Source organism: Pelecanus crispus, chromosome Z (assembly GCF_030463565.1).
Source record: "Pelecanus crispus isolate bPelCri1 chromosome Z, bPelCri1.pri, whole genome shotgun sequence".
NCBI lineage: Eukaryota > Metazoa > Chordata > Aves > Pelecaniformes > Pelecanidae > Pelecanus > Pelecanus crispus.
Genome location: NC_134676.1, coordinates 52,128,322 through 52,150,507, shown reverse-complemented (window position 1 = coordinate 52,150,507; position 22,186 = coordinate 52,128,322). Strand labels below are relative to the sequence as shown.

Here is a 22,186-nt window from a genome sequence, read left to right as displayed (position 1 = left end):
CCAGCCAATTCCTTATCCACCGAACAGTCCACCCATCAAATCCCTATCTCCCCAATTTAAAGAGAAGGATGTTGTGGGGGACCGTGTCAAAGGCTTTACAGAAGTCCAGATAGATGACATCCGTTGCTTTTCCCTTGTCCACTGATGCAGTCACTCCTTCATAGAAAGCCACTAGGTTGGTCAGGCAGGACTTGCCCTTAGTGAAGCCGTGCTGGCTGTGTCAAATCAACCCTCTGTCTTCCATGTGCTTGAGCATAGCTTCTAGGAGGATCTGTTCCATGATCTTCCCAGGCACAGAGGTGAGGCTGACAGGTCAGTAGTTCCCAGGGTCGTCCTTTCTTCCCTTTTTAAAAATGGGCACAACATTCCCCTTCTTCCAGTCACCAGGGACTTCACCTGACTGCCATGACTTTTCAAATATCATGGAGAGTGGCTTGGCAACTACATCAGCCAATTCCCTCAGGACTCTGGGATGCATCTCATCAGGTCCCATACACTTATGTACATTCAGGTCCCTCAGGTGGTCTCAAGCCTGATCTTCACTTACAGTGGGAGGGGCTTTACCCCCCTGGTCCCCATCTTTTGGTCCATTGACTCAGGAGGGGTGAGGAGAGAGGTTGCCAGTGAAGACCGAGGCAAAAACTTTGTTGAGTACCTCAGCCTTCTCCTTGTCTGTTGATACAAGGTCGCCATTCTTGTTCATCAGGGAGGGTACACTTTCTTTAACCTTCCTTTTCTGGTTGACGTACCTGTAGAAGCCCTTCTTGTTATTCTTTGCATCCCTTGCCAAATTCAGCTCCAGCCGCGCCTTGGCCTTCCTGACCCCATCCCTACACAACCCTGTACTCTTCCCAGGACACCTGTCCCTGCTTCCACTGCCTGTGCAGTTCCCTCTTACTCTTTAGTTTGATCAGCATGTCTTGACTGAACCATGCTGGTCTCTTCCATTCCCTGACTGATTTCTTACACTTGGGGACTGAGAGCTCTTGCGCGCTATGGAAGGTGTCCTTAAAGATCTGCCAGCTCTGTTCCATTCCCCTGACCCTGAGGACCGTCTCCCAGGGGGTCCTTCTGACTAACTCCTTGAAGAGCTGGAAGTTTGCTTTTCTAAAATGCAGGGTCCTGACTGTACTGCTTTTCCCATGTCCCTCAGGAGCATGAACTCCACCAACGCATGATCATTGCAGCCCAGGCTGCCTCCAGTCTTGACATCACCGATGAGCTCACTTGCATGGATGACCATCAGGTCCAGTATTGCATCCCCTCGGGTAGGGGTGTCTATTACCTGGCTTAGGAAGTTATTGTCTGTGCATTCCAGAAATCTCCTGGATTGCCTACAGCTCGCCATGTTGCTTTTCCAGCTAATGTAGGGGTGGTTGAAGTCCCCCAGCAGGAAGAGAGTCTGCAAACGTGAAGCTTCCCAGAGCTGGAGGAAGAAGGCTTCATCAGTAGGCTCTCCTTGATCAGGCGGCCTGTAGTAGACACCAACCACAAGGTTGCCTTTGTTGCCTCTGTCTCTGATTCTTATGCATAAGCTTTCAACCTGCTTGTGGCTATTCTCCAGGGACAGCTCTTCACACTGTATTGATTGCTTTACATAGAGGGCAACGCCTCCGCCCCTCCTTCCTTGCCTGTCCCTTCTGAACAGCCTGTAGCCATTGGTAGCTACATTCCAGTCGTGGGATTTGTCCCACCAAGTTTTGGTTATGGCAATCAGGTTGTAGCTTTCTAGTAGCACAGCAGCTTCCAACTCCTCCTGTTTGTTCCCCATTCTGTGTGCATTCGTGTAGAGGCATTTCATCTGCGCTGCTGGCCACGTTGCGTTCTTAGTGGAACATCCCTTGTTTCCCTTGAGGTGCTTCACGAAGGTTTCCTTGTGAGCTCTAACTATCTCAGGAGCCCCCAGCTCATCTCCGCAAGACTTGACTGTGCTGCAGCGTCCCCAGCATGCCTCTTGGCAACAGGTTGAGGGCTCATAGTAGCACCCCGTCCCTCTAACCATTGTGTACCATCCCACACCCTCTTTCCCCTTTGAGAAAGGTGGCTCCCATTTGGTGCCAGCAAGCCTGGTACCATGTAGGCTGTCCCATCGTCAAAAAACACAAAGTTGTGATGGTGGCATCAGCCACGGAGCCAGTATTAAGAGATTGGATCTGCCTGTTCCTACCAATGTCACCTCCCACAACTGGAAGAAGGGAAGAAAAGATAACCTGTGCCCCAGATTCCCTCACTAACCGTCCCAAGGCCCTGAAGTCTCTTTTAATCACCCTTGGGCTATGCACTGCAACTTCATCAGCACCCACACAGAAGAGCAGTAACGGGTAGTAGTCTTGAGGGCCGTACCAGGCTGGGAAGTCTCCCGGTGATATCTATGAGCTGGGTTCCTGGGAGGCAGCAGACTTCCCTATGAGGAGGGTCCACCCGGCATACTGGATCCTCTGTTCCCCTCAGAAGGGAAGCCAAATATATGCCTTTTTACTGTTTAGATTTTTTAAAAGAAACACAGGAATATGACGCAAGCAAATAGCCTAGCAAAGCAATGTTTATTGCTTAGCATAGTTCTAGCAAAATCCATTAGGGCACAAAAAGCACAACATGAACGTTCTTACTTATTCTAACAATAGCTATTGTTTCCAGGAGGAACAACAGGAAAAAAAACCCTAACTCACAAAATACATCTGGATGTTTAAGGGCAAAGGATATAGCAGGGGATCTTAAATCCCTCCTTCTTAAGTAGAAGACTAGCTGTTAAATAAAGAAGGTCTGAACAGTTAGTGTAAGATTCCAGCCTCTGCCTCTGAACACTGGAGCCTTGCCTGGTTACTGACTCCAACTTGGATTTTGTCCTTTGTAGACAGCAAGTAATATTTGATCTGGTTTTCCATACTTAAAGAAGGGAAAGGAGTGAGCAGAACACTCCATACGACATCACTTAGATATAATGTTTTAAATAAAAAGCTTCATTAAAACAATGCAGTTTCTATTAAATAATTTCTCTGTGCATGGGTTCTAACTCATAGGAGACCATGATTCATTATATCCTGCCCAATGGCCCAATCCATATATATAAATGATGTAACTTCACTCAAATGACCAGTCCCACTAACGGAAAATGTAATTGTTTGAAGAGCTTGCTATAGCTTTATCCTATAAATCTCACACTGAGAGATTATGCACTCTCAAAGCCTTTATTTAAAAAAAAAAAAAAAAAGAGCCTGAATAAAACTATGGCTTGGCTTTCATCCTCTGCTCCATTCTTAGTACAACGCAAGCATGGTATTACGCTGGTATAATTTGGCATTACCACCTTGGATATGAAAGCATAGGGAAATGAACAAATTAACAAGCAACAGTTTCATTATGTTCGTTTTTTTTTCCCCCAGAAAAAATGGTACAAACTGGGCACTGCTGTTGTTACCTGCATAATCCCCTGTGGGGAATTATGTGACTAGGGAAGCTAGTGGGGAAGCTGTGACCAGGGACTAATTAGTACCTAACTACTGCCACAGACAGAAGTGGCAGGGGCTTAGAAGAAACAAAGCTAGAGCATATGACCTGTTCTGCAGTAGGCTGCCAAAAAAGCTGGAAATGAAAACCCATTGATTACTGAACTATTAAATAATAGCAAATATTTCACACTGCAGATGATGTTTTACTTCTATTATACACAGTCCCATAAGTATTACAGATTTTTAAGCAGTTACGTGTTAAAAATACATTCACCTTTTCCTGTGGATACTATCAGGGAGAACTGCTGGATAACACTATTAACAATTAAAGCAGAGCTTTAGATATGTTAAAGAAGTAGAATGCAAAGAATGCTTTAATTACCATTTTCAGAAGGAAGGAAACATATTACTGAGTAAGTTCTTCTTTTGGCATCAAAGCTGGAGCGCAGATGCCAGGCAGAAACATAACATATACAAAATAACCTTCATTTTTTGTATCTCTATGAAAACATCTATTTGATGTATTTTAACTGCATCCTTGCCTGAGAGGAGGTATTAGGTCTCCTTCACATGGAGCTCTTCTAGGGTTAACAGCAGTAAAGCATGAGCATTGCCATGGCCTGATTACAGACATCATCAGTACAGGGACTTCATTTATTGAACTGAGACAGCAGTCCATCATAACAGATATATAAATGCTGTCTTTGCTCTGATGACATATTTATCACATTAGAAATGCCTTTTTTTAGGACTAACACCTCAACAGCTGGTTTGGGCAAAAGCACTGTTGCCCTACTCCTGCTGTACAAGACTCATGGAATAATAATAAATACACTATGATTGAGAGAATCAAAAAAACAAGTGCATTTCTAATGAACAAGGATAAAGTGCACTTCTAATGAACAAGGATACTATTCATTAAAAACCGAAAGTTACTCTCTAACATTAAAGTAATCATTGCATTTAATACTACAAAAAAGTTCTGAACAGTCTCAAGCTGAGTCCTGCCAAAGTAAACAGATCTAATTCAAAGAATACCAATTTCAATAAAAGCCTTCCAATGAAATGTCTTGCAACTGACAAGTCCAAGATGAGTAACAACAAAGCATACATTTCTAATCTATACATTGCCTACACAATCAAATACGCTACACATCTGTTCAGCAATTACAGCTGGTTTTGCTTCAGCTTTGAAATAATGAGTTGATTATAGTTCTAATATTTTCAAATCCACTCTTTCAAGTGAGGCATCACAGTCACATTTTGAAAAACATTCAACATTTGCAAATTTTTTTCTGATAGTTGTTTGTATTTAATGGTGTAATTACAAGAAGATGTTTCTGAATTTTGTGTACTTTATGTTGTGATGCTCAGTAAACTTAAACTTGAATTCTACTGAAAGATAAACTGTATCACCAGAATTTTTCAAAATCATGGTAACTGTACTTATTGTTTGATATCTCACATAACACAAAATGATGGTAAAAACAGCCAGTTATGCAAAGACAATTGCAAAGAGTAGATGCTTATTCACTTCCTAAATGTTGGGTAACCATTGCAGAAGTATATAGCTTAGAAGCTAATGATAACATTAAGCTACTAACAAAATGAATCATGTCAGGTATATGTCAGATTTAAGGTGGGTATAGGTAGCTGTTAAGTTCACTGTGCCTGTGCTCTGAGCTGGTAGGATGTAAGTTAGCTCTGGTGCGCAAGTTATATATCCACATCAGTACAGCACCGTGTCTGACCTGATAGTAGGGCCAGACATTGTTAATAAATTTAGTGTTGTGGTTTAGCCCCAGCCAGCAACTAAGCACCACGCAGCCGCTCACTCACTCTCCCTACCCCGATCGGATGGGGGAGAGAATCGGAGGAGTAAGAGTGAGAAACCCTCCTGGGTTGAGATAAGAACAGTTTAATAATTGAAATAAAGTAAAATAGTAATGATAATAATAACAATATTATAATAACAATAATAATAATATACAAAGCAAGTGATACACAATGCAACTGCTCACCACCTGCCGACTGATACCCAGACAGTTCCCGAGCAGCAATCACTGTCCCCCAGCCAACTCCCCCCAGTTTATATACTGAGCATGATGTCATATGGTATGGAATAGCCCTTTGGTCAGTTTGCATCAACTGTTCTGGCTGTGCCCCCTCCCAGTTTCTTGTGCACCTGGCAGAGCATGGGAAGCTGAAAAGTCCTTGACTAGCATAAGCAGTACTTAGCAACAGCTAAAACACCAGTGTGTTATCAACATTCTCCTACTAAATCCAAAACACAGCACTATGCCTGCTACTAGGAAGAAAATTAACTCTATCCCAGCTGAAATCAGGACACTTAGTGATAAACTAAGTTGCATGTAGTTGTTAATGATATCTGCCAATCTACCTTTCCAAATGATTAGAGTCCATTATCAGAAAAAAGCAGGTAGTATTGGATTATTGCTATACATCTTCATACTTCATGTTCTGATTCATCTATTACTAATGCCCCCACACCCTTCATCACTACTGCGCAATAAGGAAATAAAAAGGAAGTTATAATTTTAAGAGCTAGTGATTAAGTGGTAGGCAATTCTAACAGCAGCTGCGTTTTCTGCAGTTAGCAATCAATGGAAAGGGATGCTTCATCCTTTGGGCTTCTTTCCCCATTGGTGGAGATGAGAAAGAAGCCAAGGAAAGGGTCACATGCTGATAAGCATGACATCCTTTTCTAAAAACAGCAGGAGTGGTAGATACTTGGTCTCAGTTACCTCCTTTCCTCTTTTTCCAACACGGGCAAGCCCAAAGAAGGGTTCCTGTGAAGAAAAAACAAAGCACCCTGCCCTCTTCTGTTTCTTATGCTGATGCCTCATTGAGGGCCTATGAATCTCTTGTATTCTACCCAGCCACTCCTTCCTGTTTGCCTCCCTGGCAAGAAAAATCCCACTACCTCTTGCCTATGATTACATTCCCATTCTGTCTCCCACAAAAAATGAAAAGATTTTACTAGGATGTGCTGCTCACTGTATGCTTAGTTCTCTTCCTCACAGGTTGCCATGCAGCACAGGGTAGATTAAATGCCTTGGATTTAGTTCTCCCAAGGAAAGTGGCTCTGATTAAAAATCTCCCTTTCAGTCATCTTCTTTTGTAGGATTCCTCACTCCACTTGGTGCCTTGTGGTTTCTCCTTCAATCCTGCCGAAGACTGTGCAGATGGTACCATACTGTTCTATTGCTCTACAACTCTTGTACTGTTGTATTGTCTTCAGGGTACGGAGAGATTATTTTTCCCAGTGTCTCAGCAAGGCTCCTGGTGTTCCCTTCTAAAATGGTTCAAATGGACCTGCCTTCCCTGCAAACATGTTTGCTCCCTGCAGAGCCCTAAACCTCTGTGCATATCCTGGATACCTATCAGCACACTCTTGTATATGATTAGGTAGGTATACATGTGCACATGCACAGACACATACACAAGCTGCTTCTATTTCTCCTTAACTGTAGTATAGTTGCAGCTCTATTTCTTACAAATGGTTTCTTGGAAGTTTTTAACAAGATATAGCCACATTTCCCCTAGAAAAACTCATGACAGGAGTATCACTGTGTACTGAGCAGAAATTGAAAATAGTCAACACAAAAAACACAGAAGAAGGTGGAGGACAGGACCAGAGAAAAATACCTTTGGATATTTTTTTTACTTACTCTTCAGTATTACTTGCAACAATACCAGATGCAACATTTTCACTTATACAATGTGATTTTCAAACTGATTTGTATTACTCAATTTTTCTGTGAATTCTGTACTGTAGGCACAGCTAAGGAAAACTCTGAGACAGCTTCCAAAATTGGCTACAAACCGTGTATTTGTTTGTAACCAAACACTGGGTATAATGTAATTTGGTAAAATACTTAAATTGCCATCTAACGACAAGCCAAAGCCTTGAACAAGCAGTCTTCTTATCTCTGTAACTTGAATGTGAAGGTACCCACTGGTTAGGGTGAAGTTTGAGAGTTCTGATTTCTTTCAACGGCATGGCAAATTCACTCAAATCAGTGAAGTCTTCATCAAACCCACAAAAACTCAGCAATTTTCTATCGCATTACTTTAAACTATACAGAATTGCTGCTCTTGATTATATCAACATGTTTACTGAATAAACACGGTCTGTTTATTAAACTATGCTTATTAAACATGGTCTGTTTGATTTTTCATCTAAAAAAGGAAATTTCCTATGTACTTTTTACCTACCCAGGCTCTTCAACACAAACTGTTCATAGCAGTAATTTCTTACATCCATTACCAAAACTGCCACATTTGCTTTTCATTCTGTAGTCAGTAGGCTGAAAATATCTACCTGTACTCATATATTTTGGTATTTTTGAGAAAACAAACAAAATCCTAATAACTCCGTAGTAGTTATATGCTGCTCACACATGCACTCTTTATCAGTAGTTCTAAATTTTGAAATGGGATAAACACTGTCTTTCCTGACATGAGTCAAACAGAAAAAAACATCTAACGCAAAATATGAACAGCAGAGTAGAAACAGACGATGCTGTGAAGAAGAAACAAAAAGCACAGTACAATGATGTTATGCCTGTTCAGATCAGACACTGCAACTATTCAGAACCTTTTCTTTCATTATTAAAGTGCTCTGAATCTTTACTTAACCACTTTTGAGGTATGTTCTCTGACAACATCACTTACCATCACATTTTTGAGTTGCCTCATTCTGTTTGTGACCAGCAGGACACTTGCACTCGTACGAACCTACTGTATTAATGCAGTTTCCTCCTTGGCAGACTCCAGGGATAGCCTGGCATTCATCAACATCTACAAAGCCAGAAAAGAAGGATTACTTGACTTAAGATACAAAATTTCATCATGGCTTTTACTGATAGACAGAGCTCTGAAATTATTCTTAAAAATACCCACAGCAAACCCCAGCACATTTCTCCACTTCAGCATCAATATAAGATATGGCAATAACAGCAGTAACGTGACTCAGACCTTCATGTGTGTTGCATTCGATTCCATATAGGCTCAAAATGTACTACATGTATTGACTTATGACTTACATAGCTTTAAATATTTAAGAAGTATACTTAAGTCAAATCTGTACAACTTACTATTGGTATTCCATGCCCTTAGATTGTTCCTTACACATAGCCATTACAAAATGCAGATTCTTATTTTGAAAGGATCTCTGCCTGTACATACAGCCTACCCCTCTTGTACACCTTAACTAGATATGATCATTCTTGCCAGATATTCTTTCTGGACAGAAGTCAAACTACCCAAGATCAGGCAGAGAGGAGAAAGGTCATGCAGAGAGGAAATCAGGTCATGCAGAGAGGAAATTAGAAAGGTAAAAGCCCAGCTAGAACTCAATCTGGCCACTGTTGTAAGAGACAATAAAAAATGTTTCTACAAATACATTAACAACAAAAAGAGAGCCAAGGAGAATCTCCATCCTTTATTGGATGCGGGGGGAACATTGCCACCAAGGATGAGGAAAAGGCTGAGGAAAAGGCTGAGGTACTTAATGCCTTCTTTGCCTCTGTCTTAATAGCCAGACCAGTTATCCCAAGGGCATTCAGCCCCCTGAGCTGGAAGACAGGGACGGACAGCACAATAAACCCCCCATAATACCGGAGGAAGTAGTTAACCACCTGCTACACCACCTGGGCACTCACAAGTCTATAGGGCTGGATGGGATCCACCCGAGAGTACTGTGGGAGCGTTGGAGGAGCTTACCAAGCCACTCTCCACATCTATCAGTAGTCCTGGTTAACAGGGGGGGTCCCAGATGACTGGAGGCTTGCCAACATGATGACCATCTACAAGAAGGGCTGGAAGGAGGATCTGGGTAACTACAGGCCTGTCAGCCTCACCTTGGTACCGGGGAAGATTATGGAGGGGTTCATATTGAGTGCGCTCAACAGGAATGTGCAGGTCAACCAGGGGATCAGGCCCAGCCAGCATGGGTTCATGAAAGGCAGGTGCTGCTTGACCAGCCTGATTTCCTTCTATAGTCTGGTGACCAGCCTAGTGGATGAGGGAAAGGCTGTGAACGTCATCTACCTGGACTTCAGCAAAGCCTTTGACACTGTCTCCCACAGTATTCTCCTTGGGAAGTTGGCAGCTCATGGCTTGGATGGGCCTACTCTTTGCTCAGTAAAAAACTGGTTGGGTAGTCAAGCCCCGACAGTAGTGGTGAATGGAGTTAAATCCAGTTGGCAGCCGGTCACAAGCGGTGTTCCCCAGGGCTCTGTTCTGGGGCCAGTCTTGTTTAATATCTTTATCAACAATCTGGATGAGGGGATTGAGTGCACCCTCAGTAAGTTTGCAGATGACACCAAGTTGGGTGGGAGCATCAATCTGCTGGAGGGTAGGATGGCCCTGCAGAGGGACCCGGACAGGCTGGATCAGTGGGCCGAGGCCAACTGTATGAGATTCAGCAAGGCCAAGTGCCAGGTCCTGCACTTGGGTCACAACAACCCCATGCAACACTACAGGCTTGGGGAAGAGTGGCTGGAAAGATGCCTGGCTGAAAAGGACCTGCGGGTGTTGGCTGACAGCCAGCTGAACATGAGCCAGTGGTGTGCCCAGGTGGCCAAGAAGGCCAACAGCATCCTGGCTTGGATCAGGAATAGTGTGGCCAGCAGGAGCAGGGAGGTGATTGTCCCCCTGTACTCAGCGCTGGTGAGGCTGCACCTGGAATACTGTGTCCAGTTTTGGTCCCCTCAATACAAGAAAGACATTGAGGTGCTGAAGCGTGTCCAGAAAAGGGCAACGAAGCTGGTGAAGGGTCTGGAGCACAGGTCTTATGAAGAGTGGCTGAGGGAACTGGGGTTGTTTAGCCTAGAGAAGAGGAGGCTGAGGGGAGACCTTATTGCTCTCTACAACTACCTGAAAGGAGGTTGTAGTGAGGTGGGTGTTGGTCTCTTCTCCCAAGTAGTTAGCGATAGGGCAAGAGGAAATGGGCTCAAGCTGCACCAGTGGAGGTTTAGGTTGGATATTAGGAAAAATTTCTTCATCGAAAGAGTGGTCAAGCATTGGAACAGGCTGCCCAGAGAGGTGGTGGAGTCACCATCCCTGGAGGTGTTCAAAAAACAGGTAGACATGGCACTTTGGGACATGGTTTAGTAGGCATAGTGGTGTTGGGTTGATGGTTATACTGATGATCTTAGAGGTCCTTTCCAATCTTAATGATTCCTGGCTTTACTTCATTAAAAAATAACCCAGCCACCAAGCCAGGAAACCTGAAATTAATTATTGCTCGACTCTTAACTGGTTCAGTGGTGGACTTGGTAGTGTTAGTTTAATGGTTGGACTGGATGATCTTAAAGGTCTTTTCCAACCTAAATGATTCTATAATTCTAAGTTAACAGAAAATAGGTGCTATTCAGCCATGGTAAGTTGAATGGCAAATGATCTGCGTAACTTTATTTACTGAAGTAATAAGCAGGACTATAACTTCATAGATTTCATAAGGCTGGACTGTCAATGTTAAATAATGCTCTTAGAAAATATATTGCCATTTTTGCTTTACATCTTACTTTCAATAACTTCCTGTTGTATTTTATTATGTGCTATTTCCAGTTCAAGCTGTGGTGGTTTTTTTGTTTCCCACTCTCATTTGTTTATACACAAAACATCCTGTATTTCTTTAGGTTTTTATACCAAACTGTCACATGACTCAATGTGTAAGTGCAAATGGGCAGTTAAAATAATACCAAGGATCATAGAGGCCTCTATGAAAGAAACAATCCTAAAGGAGACTGGAATTCTTTGTATACATGGAAAGGGAGAATAGGCTCTAGGCATGATATACATATTATACGTGGGTATTTAGATTCTCAGTAGCTCTTTTTAAAAGTTCAGTTAATCTATGGCTGTCAGAGGCTTTAGAATGAATCAACCGTACTAATTCCTGCACAACAAAATTTCACATGCATCCAAATGTTCATATAGGAGAAAAGGCTTGGGAGTTTTTTTCCAACACCTGCAGAAGCTCTTCTGTGAGATTTCAGGTAATATTTCTTGTCAAACAGTTTCCTCTTTCACAGAAGAGCAAAAATCAACTGATTTTGTCAGTTCTCCACACTGTGAAATAGATAGAAAAAAGTGTCCTTTGCAGGCTGTAGAAAAGGGAGCCACATGGCTTCCAAAGAATTTCTTCTGTGCAGAGGTCAATTTCACACTATTTTCTCTTCTTGGATTACAATTAAGTATGGAATTCATTTACAGCATTAAAGCAATACACTGCCTATTTAAAAAACCCACAATTTTATTTCACTCCTTTTTCCATTGTGATTAAAATACCTATTTAAGACTACTATATTTTTAAAGCATGTAGGAAAAATATTTTTCATCTTTTTTCCCCCAGATTTTTCATTAGTGCCAAATAACAAGGAATTTTAACCATTACCCTATTTTCTATTTCAGTCAGTTTTCCTGTTAGCTGCATTATTAAATGAAGCAGTTGGTAAACTTTCTTTAAGATGCAGAAGAAAGCATCTCTTTCCTCTTCACATTCATGCTCGTTTTCTTTCTCTCTACCGTTTCCCTTCTACAACCAGCTCTTTGCCACTATGAATGTAGGCAACAGCGGGATACAGATGAGGTAGGACAAACAGTAGAATACAGCACTCCTTTTGAGGAGTATGTTCATCATCTCGAAGCCCTTACAAGACACTGAAATTCTACCTGAGATCTCGCATTATAGTACTTCACCAGTTTTTGTTACTCCTGGTGTCTGTGCTATAGGTAAAAGCTATGATATATGCCTTGACCATTCACCTGCGAAGCTCACAGTCAAAGATGGCGGCAATTTTTTTTTTTTTTTTTTTTTTAACAGCTGGACTTGGTTCTAAATACATTTGCTGAACAAGTTTGCATATAGTTCCTGAATCTGTCCTGATTTATGCAGCACAGTACTGTGTCCAAATGCAACAGTTAGATTGTAAATGGATTAAGGACTTTATCAGAGGCATACACTTTCTGCAAGCATTTTTCTTTTAAATAACTAGTGCTTGGTGCAATCTAGTTTACCTGGAAAGCAAATATTTAATCTCTGAAGTATTTTAAGGAATTTGGACATGATTTAACACCACCTAGACAGAAAACGGGTTTCATCATTTATTCACACCCAGCCCACACCCAGTAGCTCCCTCGTGAGTAAAACAAGTATGGTATTTGTCTTTTGATCCTTGGGCCTCAAAATGCATTCACCACATGTAGTATGCCTGTGCCTTGTTTCATTTATTAATGCTTCTTTAAATTAAGCCACTGTGCCAGCAGATCAGTGGTTAAAAATAACCACTGGCATATCTCTCACAGTTTTGTAAGTCAGAGATGTCAAGTAATAGTAAATTAATGGCAGTAGCAGCAGGAAATGAATATTTCCCAGAAACAGAAAAGGTATCACTGAAGCTTTGAAGGGAACAGAATTTTAACATCTATTGATTCCATTAATTTCTTCCAATTCCAATCCTAGGGTTTTTAAAAAGACAAATTAATGTCAAGCTCTGCTGAAGTCCAAAATGCTGACCCCAATTATGCAACACAGTGTAGTGCTTGTCCAATAAAGAAAACACAAATGGTATCACTATGAAAGGTAAGATCCTGCAGATCTTTGAATCACACACACTATCTTGCTTTTCTGTGCTTATAACAATCTTAATTTGTGAGGGCTTATATGTTAACTATTCCAAGTCATACTTAAATGTAAAGAGAATGAGTATATTCAATGTTAGCTTAAAAACATATATACACACTACAAGCCTGATGCTTTTTTTCATCAGTACCACCTTTTGACAAAAACACAAGTTTCTTTTAACTTCTCATTAGTGTTTTGGAACTGAGAAAAGTCAGAAAGGACAAAAGTATTTTCTTAAAAGGGCATATTTTTTTAATTGCTTCCTAAATGCCAATTTAAGATAGAAGAACATTTTTTTCTGAAAATACAACAAATTTGAAATGAAACATATTTTTATTTACTTTTTTCTATCTTTGACAGTCAGGCTAAGCCACACATAAGTTTTAGCATTATTAATTATCCATTTACTCACACTTTTAAACCCCAACCACATTAATGGAATAAACTTTTTGCCATAAACAGAAAATTAGATGAATAACTCTTTAGATACAGTTCTGTATACAGAGATTCAATATGCTACAGATTAGGTAGAATGTTTCCATGTGTTCATAGTCTTGATAAAATCTGCCAAGTGAAAAAAGGTTCCTCCCTTTTGCAGTTTTCTCTGCAAAATGCCTGCAGGATTTGCACAGCCAGCTTTAAACAGGTACCTTTGAAAACACAGCCAAATTCAGCTTCCCTTTCTGATGAGTGGACTGTTTCTCAAAAAACTCTGAAGAACTAAAAACCTCAGGCAAAATAACTCCTCTCAGATTTTACGCACAAATTTTGAAGAGTGTACTTTTTATTTACAATGGTAGGAATAACAATTACCCAAATACAAATTTTCTCTTGAATTCTACCTATAATATGTATGGGGATTTTCTTTGCAATGGATTTGGCATGTGGGAACTAAAAAGTAAACTAGTCATCAATACAATGGAAAACTGTTGGTTCCTCCTCTGCATCGTAGATAACAGAAATACTACAAATACAAACATACAACAGAAATAATACTAAGGCTTTTTTTCCTGTTCTAATACTTACTTTCATGACAGCCGGATGGGATCGTCGATGACACTGTTAATACTGTCACTAAACCAGACACATTAATTCCAAACACCAGATTATCTAAAAATTATCATCTATCACTCTTCATTGTGAATTTGAACCTTCACCTGTCTTCTCTCTTTTGTCCAGTGCATGTCAGTGCCTTTAATAGTCAGTACAGTATATTACTACCATAAAACAGATTTTTTGGGATGTTTTCTCCTGTAATGGCTATATATACTTAACAATGTCAGCAATGGTAGCAGGAAGTATAACCTTCATATTTTCAAGAGCTATTCAGCCAGGACTATTTTTCTCTCCTTAAAATTAACTGTCTGAAGGGAAAGGGTGTAGCTGAGAAATGGACTGTTGAGGAATGCAAGGAGGAACTGAGAAAACGTCCAACACAGGATTTCTGCCATTACGCTATTCCTAAGGCCTTGTAGCAATGGCAATAAAGTACTTGCAAGTGGAACATTTAACTTCCTCCTGCCTGAATTCTTGGGAAGAGGGATGTCTGAACAGCTACAATTCCTGTTTAAGCAATGACTGAAGAGAAACTTGCGGGGCAAGGGGAATCAAAACCAAACAATTTGAATTTTGATTGGTTTTGTTTCTCTATTTTTTTAAAAGCTGTTCATAGTAAAAATGAAATAACAATACTACCATAATGTTCTATATTAGCACATTACTCAGAGAACATAATTAATCCTGAAAAGGTGCTGAAGAGCCATTTAAGATACACTAAGATTGCAACATGCACACCCTGTGAAAAGTAGGAGCAACTTCATACTCAGCGGTTAAATCTTGTCACATTCTGACATCTAACACATATTGAAATTATGACCTATTTTCCAATAGTAAGGCTCACAATTTCTACTGATTCTGACTTGTTTATATCAATTCCAAACTAGGCTATCTGCTGATGTATGCATTCACTTCAAAAATGCCAAGCATTCAAACTGTGGACTGAATGAGTCCGGTTTAATCGATAGGTGACAAACATAGTTTCACTGAATACCAATAATAATAAATAATAAAAGTCTCTGTAAATCTGATGTCATCAGCAGAAATAAAAGAATTAAAAAGCCTTAGCCAGATCCCTGTATTTGTTTCTAAAACCCTCAGAGAAAATATTTAATGCCAGTCTCATATGACCCTTCTATTTCATGAAATGAAGCCTCCTTAGATAGGGGTTGCCACACTTGGAGAACAACTGTTTCCTGAATTGCTAATACTCCTCTCTTGTTAAAATTTTTGTAGCACCCCCCCAGAGCTCCATCTTGACCCCTTTATCTTTTTCTTCACCATCCACCTCTGTGCAGCCATACCTGCTATCATTGCAGCTTCTGTCTATGCACAACTCACAAGATCTACCACCCTTTACTCCTACTATTTGGATTAAACTCTCCATTCACCTTTCTCTGCCAGGATGAGTTTGGCACAGGTATTTTAAGAGTTGATGGTATTTCTTTGCACTACTGCAGTGTAGTAGCAAGTACCTCAGTCCCAGTTTGTCTGTTCAGCATACCCCTTGGCTCCCTCCTAGACTTTCTACTTTAACTCACTGTTGGAGGTTTTTTTGACCCCCACTGAATAACACTGCTGTACGGCTTTTTTCTAAAATTTTCATACCTAGCTGTAGCAAAATTCTGCAGCTTATTTCTACAGACTATGTACCCTGATATGGAGTTTGGAAAGGTAAACAGTGCCTCCACAGTGTCAAGTGCTACATCCAGTCCCTTCCTCCAGTAGAGTGGTCTGATAATTCAGGACAGAGTAGACAACATGCTATCAGCCTGCAAACACCACAGAACTTAGGTCAGGAGGACCAGTACTCAGAGCTTAAAAGGGACTGCTCAACTGTTGGAAGTAAAGGCAAGGATTTTGTGGAACAAAGAAATTTTACGTCTCTCCTTTTCCACACAGAAAATCTAACTTTCCTTCATTTGTTTGTACCTTACCATCATCTTGTAACATCAGATGCTAACTCCTGCTGACATAAATACAATCAGATCTTCCCATATAGTAATAATATGCCAAAAATATAGCAAAAATGATGGCTGTTTAAACTTCCTTTGTTCATCCATCACACAAAGTAGACTACTGCATTGTTTCTATGCTCCCTAGCAGAATTCAGCAAAGATGGTAACTATGTAACTTAAATATATTTCCCACACAGAATATGCTGGCAGAAAAAGAAAACACAGTATTGTGGGCACAGGTGCTAAAGAGATCTACTGATCTCTCACACAATTTAAATGAAGCCCAAGAAGCTATACCAGGATCAGTTTGGCAGAGAAGTTTTAAGAATTCATTATATCTGGCCAACATCTTTGTCATACAAAAGAGTTTGACTTGGAGATTGTAACCAACATGCATGCCTTCAGTACGCTGTTTCTGTTTATGACATTGTTATGAAAAGAATGTCTAAAACTTTCTAATCACTTCAAGATGAACAGTAAAACATAAGCTGGTATACGCAGACAGAGGCCTATTTCTGACATATAAGGAAAAGCACAATCCTAAGTATTTCTCCTTAGCATAATTTGGATGCTTTAAGCAGTGTAAGCACAGAAAAACAGGAAAGCAAATATTTGAAATGAAGAAAAATGAAGGGATTTATTGTTGCTTAAAACTAACCTAAGTATTTTAAATAAAATAGATGCCTTTGCTAAGGTAATGCTGTGAGGAGTTCCACAGAAGTGAATTTGAGCTAATAGCTTCAGCTGTAGTTTCAGGTCAACCATACCACTGCATGAATGAAAACTGAGGGAAAAATCCAAAAAGATGTTTCATCAAGTTTTAATTTCTAAGAATTAAAAATCTTACAACACCTTGATTTTCTCTCAAGTTTTCAACTCAGGTTCATATAGGAATCTTACCAAGAATTCTTATAGAGGAGACCTGAAGTAGAAATCCAGCCAAACAACTGACTTCGTTAGATTTGTGAAAATTTAAGTCACTGAGCTATGATGCAGTGTAGGGGAAAGCAGCACTAAGAATAATGCTGCAATACATGGGGCTGCAGAGAATACTAAAAGAGAAGGAACAGGGAAATGAAAGTGAGAAAAGGAGGACATTAACTAGCTTCTTTTGAAGCAGTAGAAGAGTAACTTCCCTGAAATCTTTTGTAACATGAGCAACAGAAGCTGCCTGCATCAGGATGTTTTTCACAGAGTCACAGACTGGTTGAGGTTGGAAGGGACCTCTGGTCCAATCACCCTGCTCCAGCAGAGACACTTACAGCAGGTTGTCAAGGATCTTGTCCAGATGGCTTTTGAATGTCTGCAAGGACGAAGACTCCACAACCTCTCTGGACAACCCGTGCCAGTGCTTGGCCACCCTCACAGTAAGAAAATGATTCCTGATGTTGAGGAGGATTTTCCTGTGTTCCAGTTTGTGCCCATTGACTCTTGTCCTGACACTTAGAGCCTGGCTCTGTCCTCTTTGCACCCTCCCTTCAGGTTTTTATACATACTGATGAGATCCCCCTTGAGCCATCTCTTCTCCAGGCTGAAGAGTCCCAGCTCATTCAGCTTTTCCTCAGAGGAGAGGTCCAGTCCCTTCATCACCTTTGTGGCTCCATCACCTTAGCTCCATCTCTGGAGCTCTCTCATCTGGACAAGATCTGGCCAAGTTAGAGAGGGAATTTGGTAAACAGCCTGATGAGTCTGCAATTAAGTGGGTCAAATGAGTTCATGAGTGGGAGGTGATCAAATAGGTTTTGATCAAGAGAAAGCTCAGGAGGGAGGCCGGGAGGCTGGCGTCTTTCTCAGCACAGGTCTGGGAGCACTGTGTTCCCTGACTGCCCAAGCCGCCTATTGGATGGGGGGTGGGGTGTCCCTAAACTGCAGCAAGGAGAACAAGAGCGTATTTGCGCTTGCCCTGCTCACGAATTAACTAATGGATGAGTGCAGTTGGCTGTTAAACTGTTTGTTGATCAAAGGGGATGCAATAATGGTGGGGAAGCTTCAGACTCACCATTGTATCTGATCCCAAACCTCGATAAATTAGGAGTGCTCACACAAAGGTTGGGACCCAAGCTTAAATTAATCTTAATTAGTACTGCCCATGCAATGCAAAACAGACAAAACAATTTGGGATGGTTTGTAAATCAACTAACAAAGAAGGCTAGAATGATAGGGTGCAATGAAGATGTCACCTGACCAAAACCTCTGAAAAGAGGCCAGAACCCTCAAACAAGGTCATGTGGGACCTCAAGTTAAATCTTCAAGCGGGATGAGAGATGAGAAAGATGTCAGAACCAGGCTGTGGAGGGAAGTTTTAGACTAGAATTAGTCTAATTAGTCACTAGAATTAATGCCGAAGAAACCCACTAGCAGTTTTAGGGACTATGGTCGAAGCTGCCCATGAAGCCAGCCAGCGTGGCAAGGATGCAGATCGCCTATCCGCCAACTCTTTTTATAAAGATGCCAGAGAGGCTCTAGATGCTGTTTGGCATGCTACCACCCCAGCAGTGGAAAACTAGTAGTGCCCATACCCTGTCTGGTGTCCTGGGTACAGCAGCTTAAACTTTTCAAGTGGGACACCAAGGGGGGTCCACATGCCATTACCAGCCTGGGCCCTAATAGATTCCCTGTGAAATGTTTGATTGACACTGGAGCCCAAATCTCTTGGTTTTCCTCTGCCTTCATGGCAACCCTGGGTACCTCTCCCCATGCATGTGTTCACATTCAAGGACTAGGTGACCAACCTCAGTGCCCACTGCCTGGGTGGTGTTGCACCTTCCTCATGAAGAGACATTGCCAAGTCAAAGTTGCTTTTGTTCCTGACCTAAAACAAGTACTACAGCTCCACACGCCTGATTGGGAAAGCTGCTTCTGAACAGCCCTGGCCAAAAAATAATTTCCATCGGGGCACATATGGCCAACGGATGGGCAAGGCTTTTCCACCTGGACTGCCCTTGCTGAACCTGTCAACTGCCCCGGGAGTGCCTCAAGACCTGCAGACTGGGCAAGCAGTATCTTTTAACCACCCGACCGAGAGACTTAAACAAGGCCTCCTTTTCAGCATGCATAATAACATCTGGAGCATTTAGACTCCTGATAGCAAGACCCTAAAAATTTCCCACAAGTGGATCCAGGGGTAACCATCTGGCCTTTTCCTACTGAGACCATTTTCTTTTCTGTTATGCAGGAATGTGCTGGATCAATTCACAACTCAGAACAGCATAATTTTGTTACTTGTATGGTACACGGTCCTTGTATTCCCCTGAGGCCCTGTTGCTAGCATAGTGAGAATACTGGGTGGTGTTAATTCACTTACTGGAGGGAGTGGAGAGGTTTGCCTCTAGCGACCAGGTCAGTACAAGTTCATGTAGGTTTTTTGAATTTTTGGTGCAGCTGTAAGGCATGCAGCACCATACCTCTAAGACAAAGGCAGCAAATGACACTACCTCACAGTGGTAGGCTAGAGCAGGTTCTGTTCTGGAAGGGCTTGGTGCAGGGTTGCTTCTGTTAGCATGTGGCCAACCAGCTGCATTTCGAGCGGTGTTGCAGGTGCCTGAACCATTCCAATATGAAGTAGCTTGGCCTCTGTTTCCTGACGGCCACTAGCGCAGCCCCACAGACAGATGTTTCCACTCAGGGAGGGCTTAAAAGTAATGTAGTCTTGGAAATGGTAATCAATTTTGCGTGAGATGTGGGCATTAATGGTTGTCTGTTTTCTGCCTGTATTGCCACTCTAACATCAGCTGAGAGCTCACCTTTACGGCTCAGGCATTGATACATCAGAATTAATAGCAAACATTTCCAAAACAGCAGGTCCCCTTAGTACCACTGAAGGTGTCCAGGTGTGTTGTATACCTCCAGCTTCAGGTCCCATGTGCTTGAGCCTAAATGACAGTGAAAGCTGCCTGGAAGGGGTAGATGGCTGGACCACCAGTAACACCACCCATACTTGGGACTGGAATTGGACCACCCCAAGCAGTGGATTTAATTTAGCCCACTTTAATGCATCAAAGCCTAACATCTCTGTTTTCTATACAGTGCAAGACTGTGACATGACAGACCCAGGTGAAACATGCAATGGTACTCTGTGGGACATTGATTGGTTCCCTTTAGAAGTGGTAAAACAGCGACTCCCATGCTCATTTCAAATTCCTTGTTTTCAAATACAAGATGTTTTCTGGTACATCCACTTAGGAGGAACACGAAATCTATGTAAGTGGGCCCATGCAGTGAATTACTCTAAGGTCCAAAAGTCTAAACTCATCAACCCATCTCAAGAGAAGTGGGCCCTCTGGTCTTATACTATACATCGAGATTTATTCATGTGGTAAAAGAATGTTTCCATGGTGGTATGGACGCCCCGAGGGATGGTATGGCTGTGTAGTGATGAATATGCCTATCCCAACTTTAATGGGTGGAAAAAGAAAACTTGGAAAAATGTCTATCAGCCAGCCACCTGCACCCTAGGTACAATTATATTTTGCCCTAGGAAATGGATGCTCCATATGCTGCACCCCTTAACTGGGCATAACTATCAGGTAAAGCAAGAAACACTCACTTGGGAAGAAATGACTATGGGTTGATGGCTGAAATCTGTGATGGGATGGGAGGCTGACTGGTTTATTCCAGATAGCAACATTAAGACTAACATTATCATCAAAGATACCCTCATGCAACTGGGATGTCTGGCCGACAGCACCAGAACATCCTTCATGTTGGTCAACACACAATTGCAAGCCACCTCCAAGATGATACTACAAAATAGACTGGCACTATATAGCCCTCTTGCTCAAACAAGGTGGAGTGTGCGCACTCATCAAGCAACAACAGACTGTTGTACCTCAGACTCTGAACATTATTTCTTCAAGGGGTAGATTGCGGCGTAGGGTCTGACCACAGCACCTACTTGGATTCCATTGCTTCTTGGGAATGTTCTAAGACAACACAGCCTGCAAACTGACCATGTGCGTCAGCCTGTAACAGAAAAGTAGTATATTCTCCTTCGGGAGTTCTAGTACCCTCTGCTATTGCATTCTCTATGCAGTTTGTTCTAAAATTTAGCCAAGCAGCTACAGCAGAACAGATACGTATCTTTCAGGGTAGGTGGATTGCAGTAACAACAGAAAGGAGAAGCAGCAAGTCTCTTAACACCGTAGAAATAGATATTGGGTAAGGCAAGAAGGTTTTCCCATTTGTCAAACATTTTATGAATATAAACATAGAAAACTGAAGTCCTTCCTTACTCATGCATTTCTCTCACCCTGTACAAATAATCCAGAGCATCCAGAAGGTTCACTATGTGCTTTATCTAAATGATGGGATTACAAAAAAAAAAAAAAAAAAAAAAAAAATCTATATAATAACTCCCAACTACTTAGAAAGAAAACAACTCAGTAGCAAGAAATAGTGATTTTTTTCAGTAGAATCAATGAAGTGTATATTAGTTAAGGGCTACAGCAACATAAGCCAGTTGCCTGATTGGTGCTCTACTGCAGTATCTAATGGCTGTGCTCAACAGACATTCTGACCTTTTCATGCTCTGTATTTATGGCTCCTTGATTGGCATTCATTTTTTCCAGGCACTTGAGTTTTGTTCTATGTGTACACTAGCTAAAATCTGGAAGCAGCAAAGTATATCCAAATTTTATCAAAAGTAAGACACAGAACACACACAAGGAAAACAGTGATTTTGTTTTAAGTGGATGCAAGATTGTCAAGTATATCAGCAACACAACAGTCACGGACAATTTAAACCAGAAGGCTTACCTTGACATGCTCCAGTGCGAATATTAGGGATGAAGCCACGACGGCATGGCTGAGGCTGAGCAGGGCACATTTCACAGGGGTGACCCCATGCACGCCCAATAGTTGCACAACAGAGGGTTTTTGTGCAAACAATTCCAGTTAGCTGGCCCTGACACATCTGGTTGCTAACTTGTGTGAAACATGGGCCTGTTCTGTAATCTGGAAAAAAGGAAAGATCACTGTATTATACAAGACAGTGTACTAGTAACTATAGAAGGAAACAATTTTTAATACAGTAAATACCTATTTAAGCAAATTCCAAGAGGACCAGGATA

The 22,186-nt window shown here is 41.5% G+C and overlaps 1 protein-coding gene across 2 annotated transcripts in view; it reads right to left on the bottom strand.

Moving 5' to 3' along the window:
* The window catches only part of FBN2 (fibrillin 2), a 179,733-nt gene that overhangs the window by 118,492 nt on the left and 39,055 nt on the right, over positions 1–22,186 (bottom strand). For both annotated transcript variants that reach the window (XM_075727080.1, XM_075727081.1), the window contains exons 6-7: positions 21,873–22,070; positions 8,148–8,273 (exon numbers count right to left, since the gene is read on the bottom strand). In XM_075727080.1, coding sequence (XP_075583195.1) covers positions 8,148–8,273; positions 21,873–22,070 — 324 coding nt within the window. The remainder of the gene's footprint in view (positions 1–8,147; positions 8,274–21,872; positions 22,071–22,186) is intronic.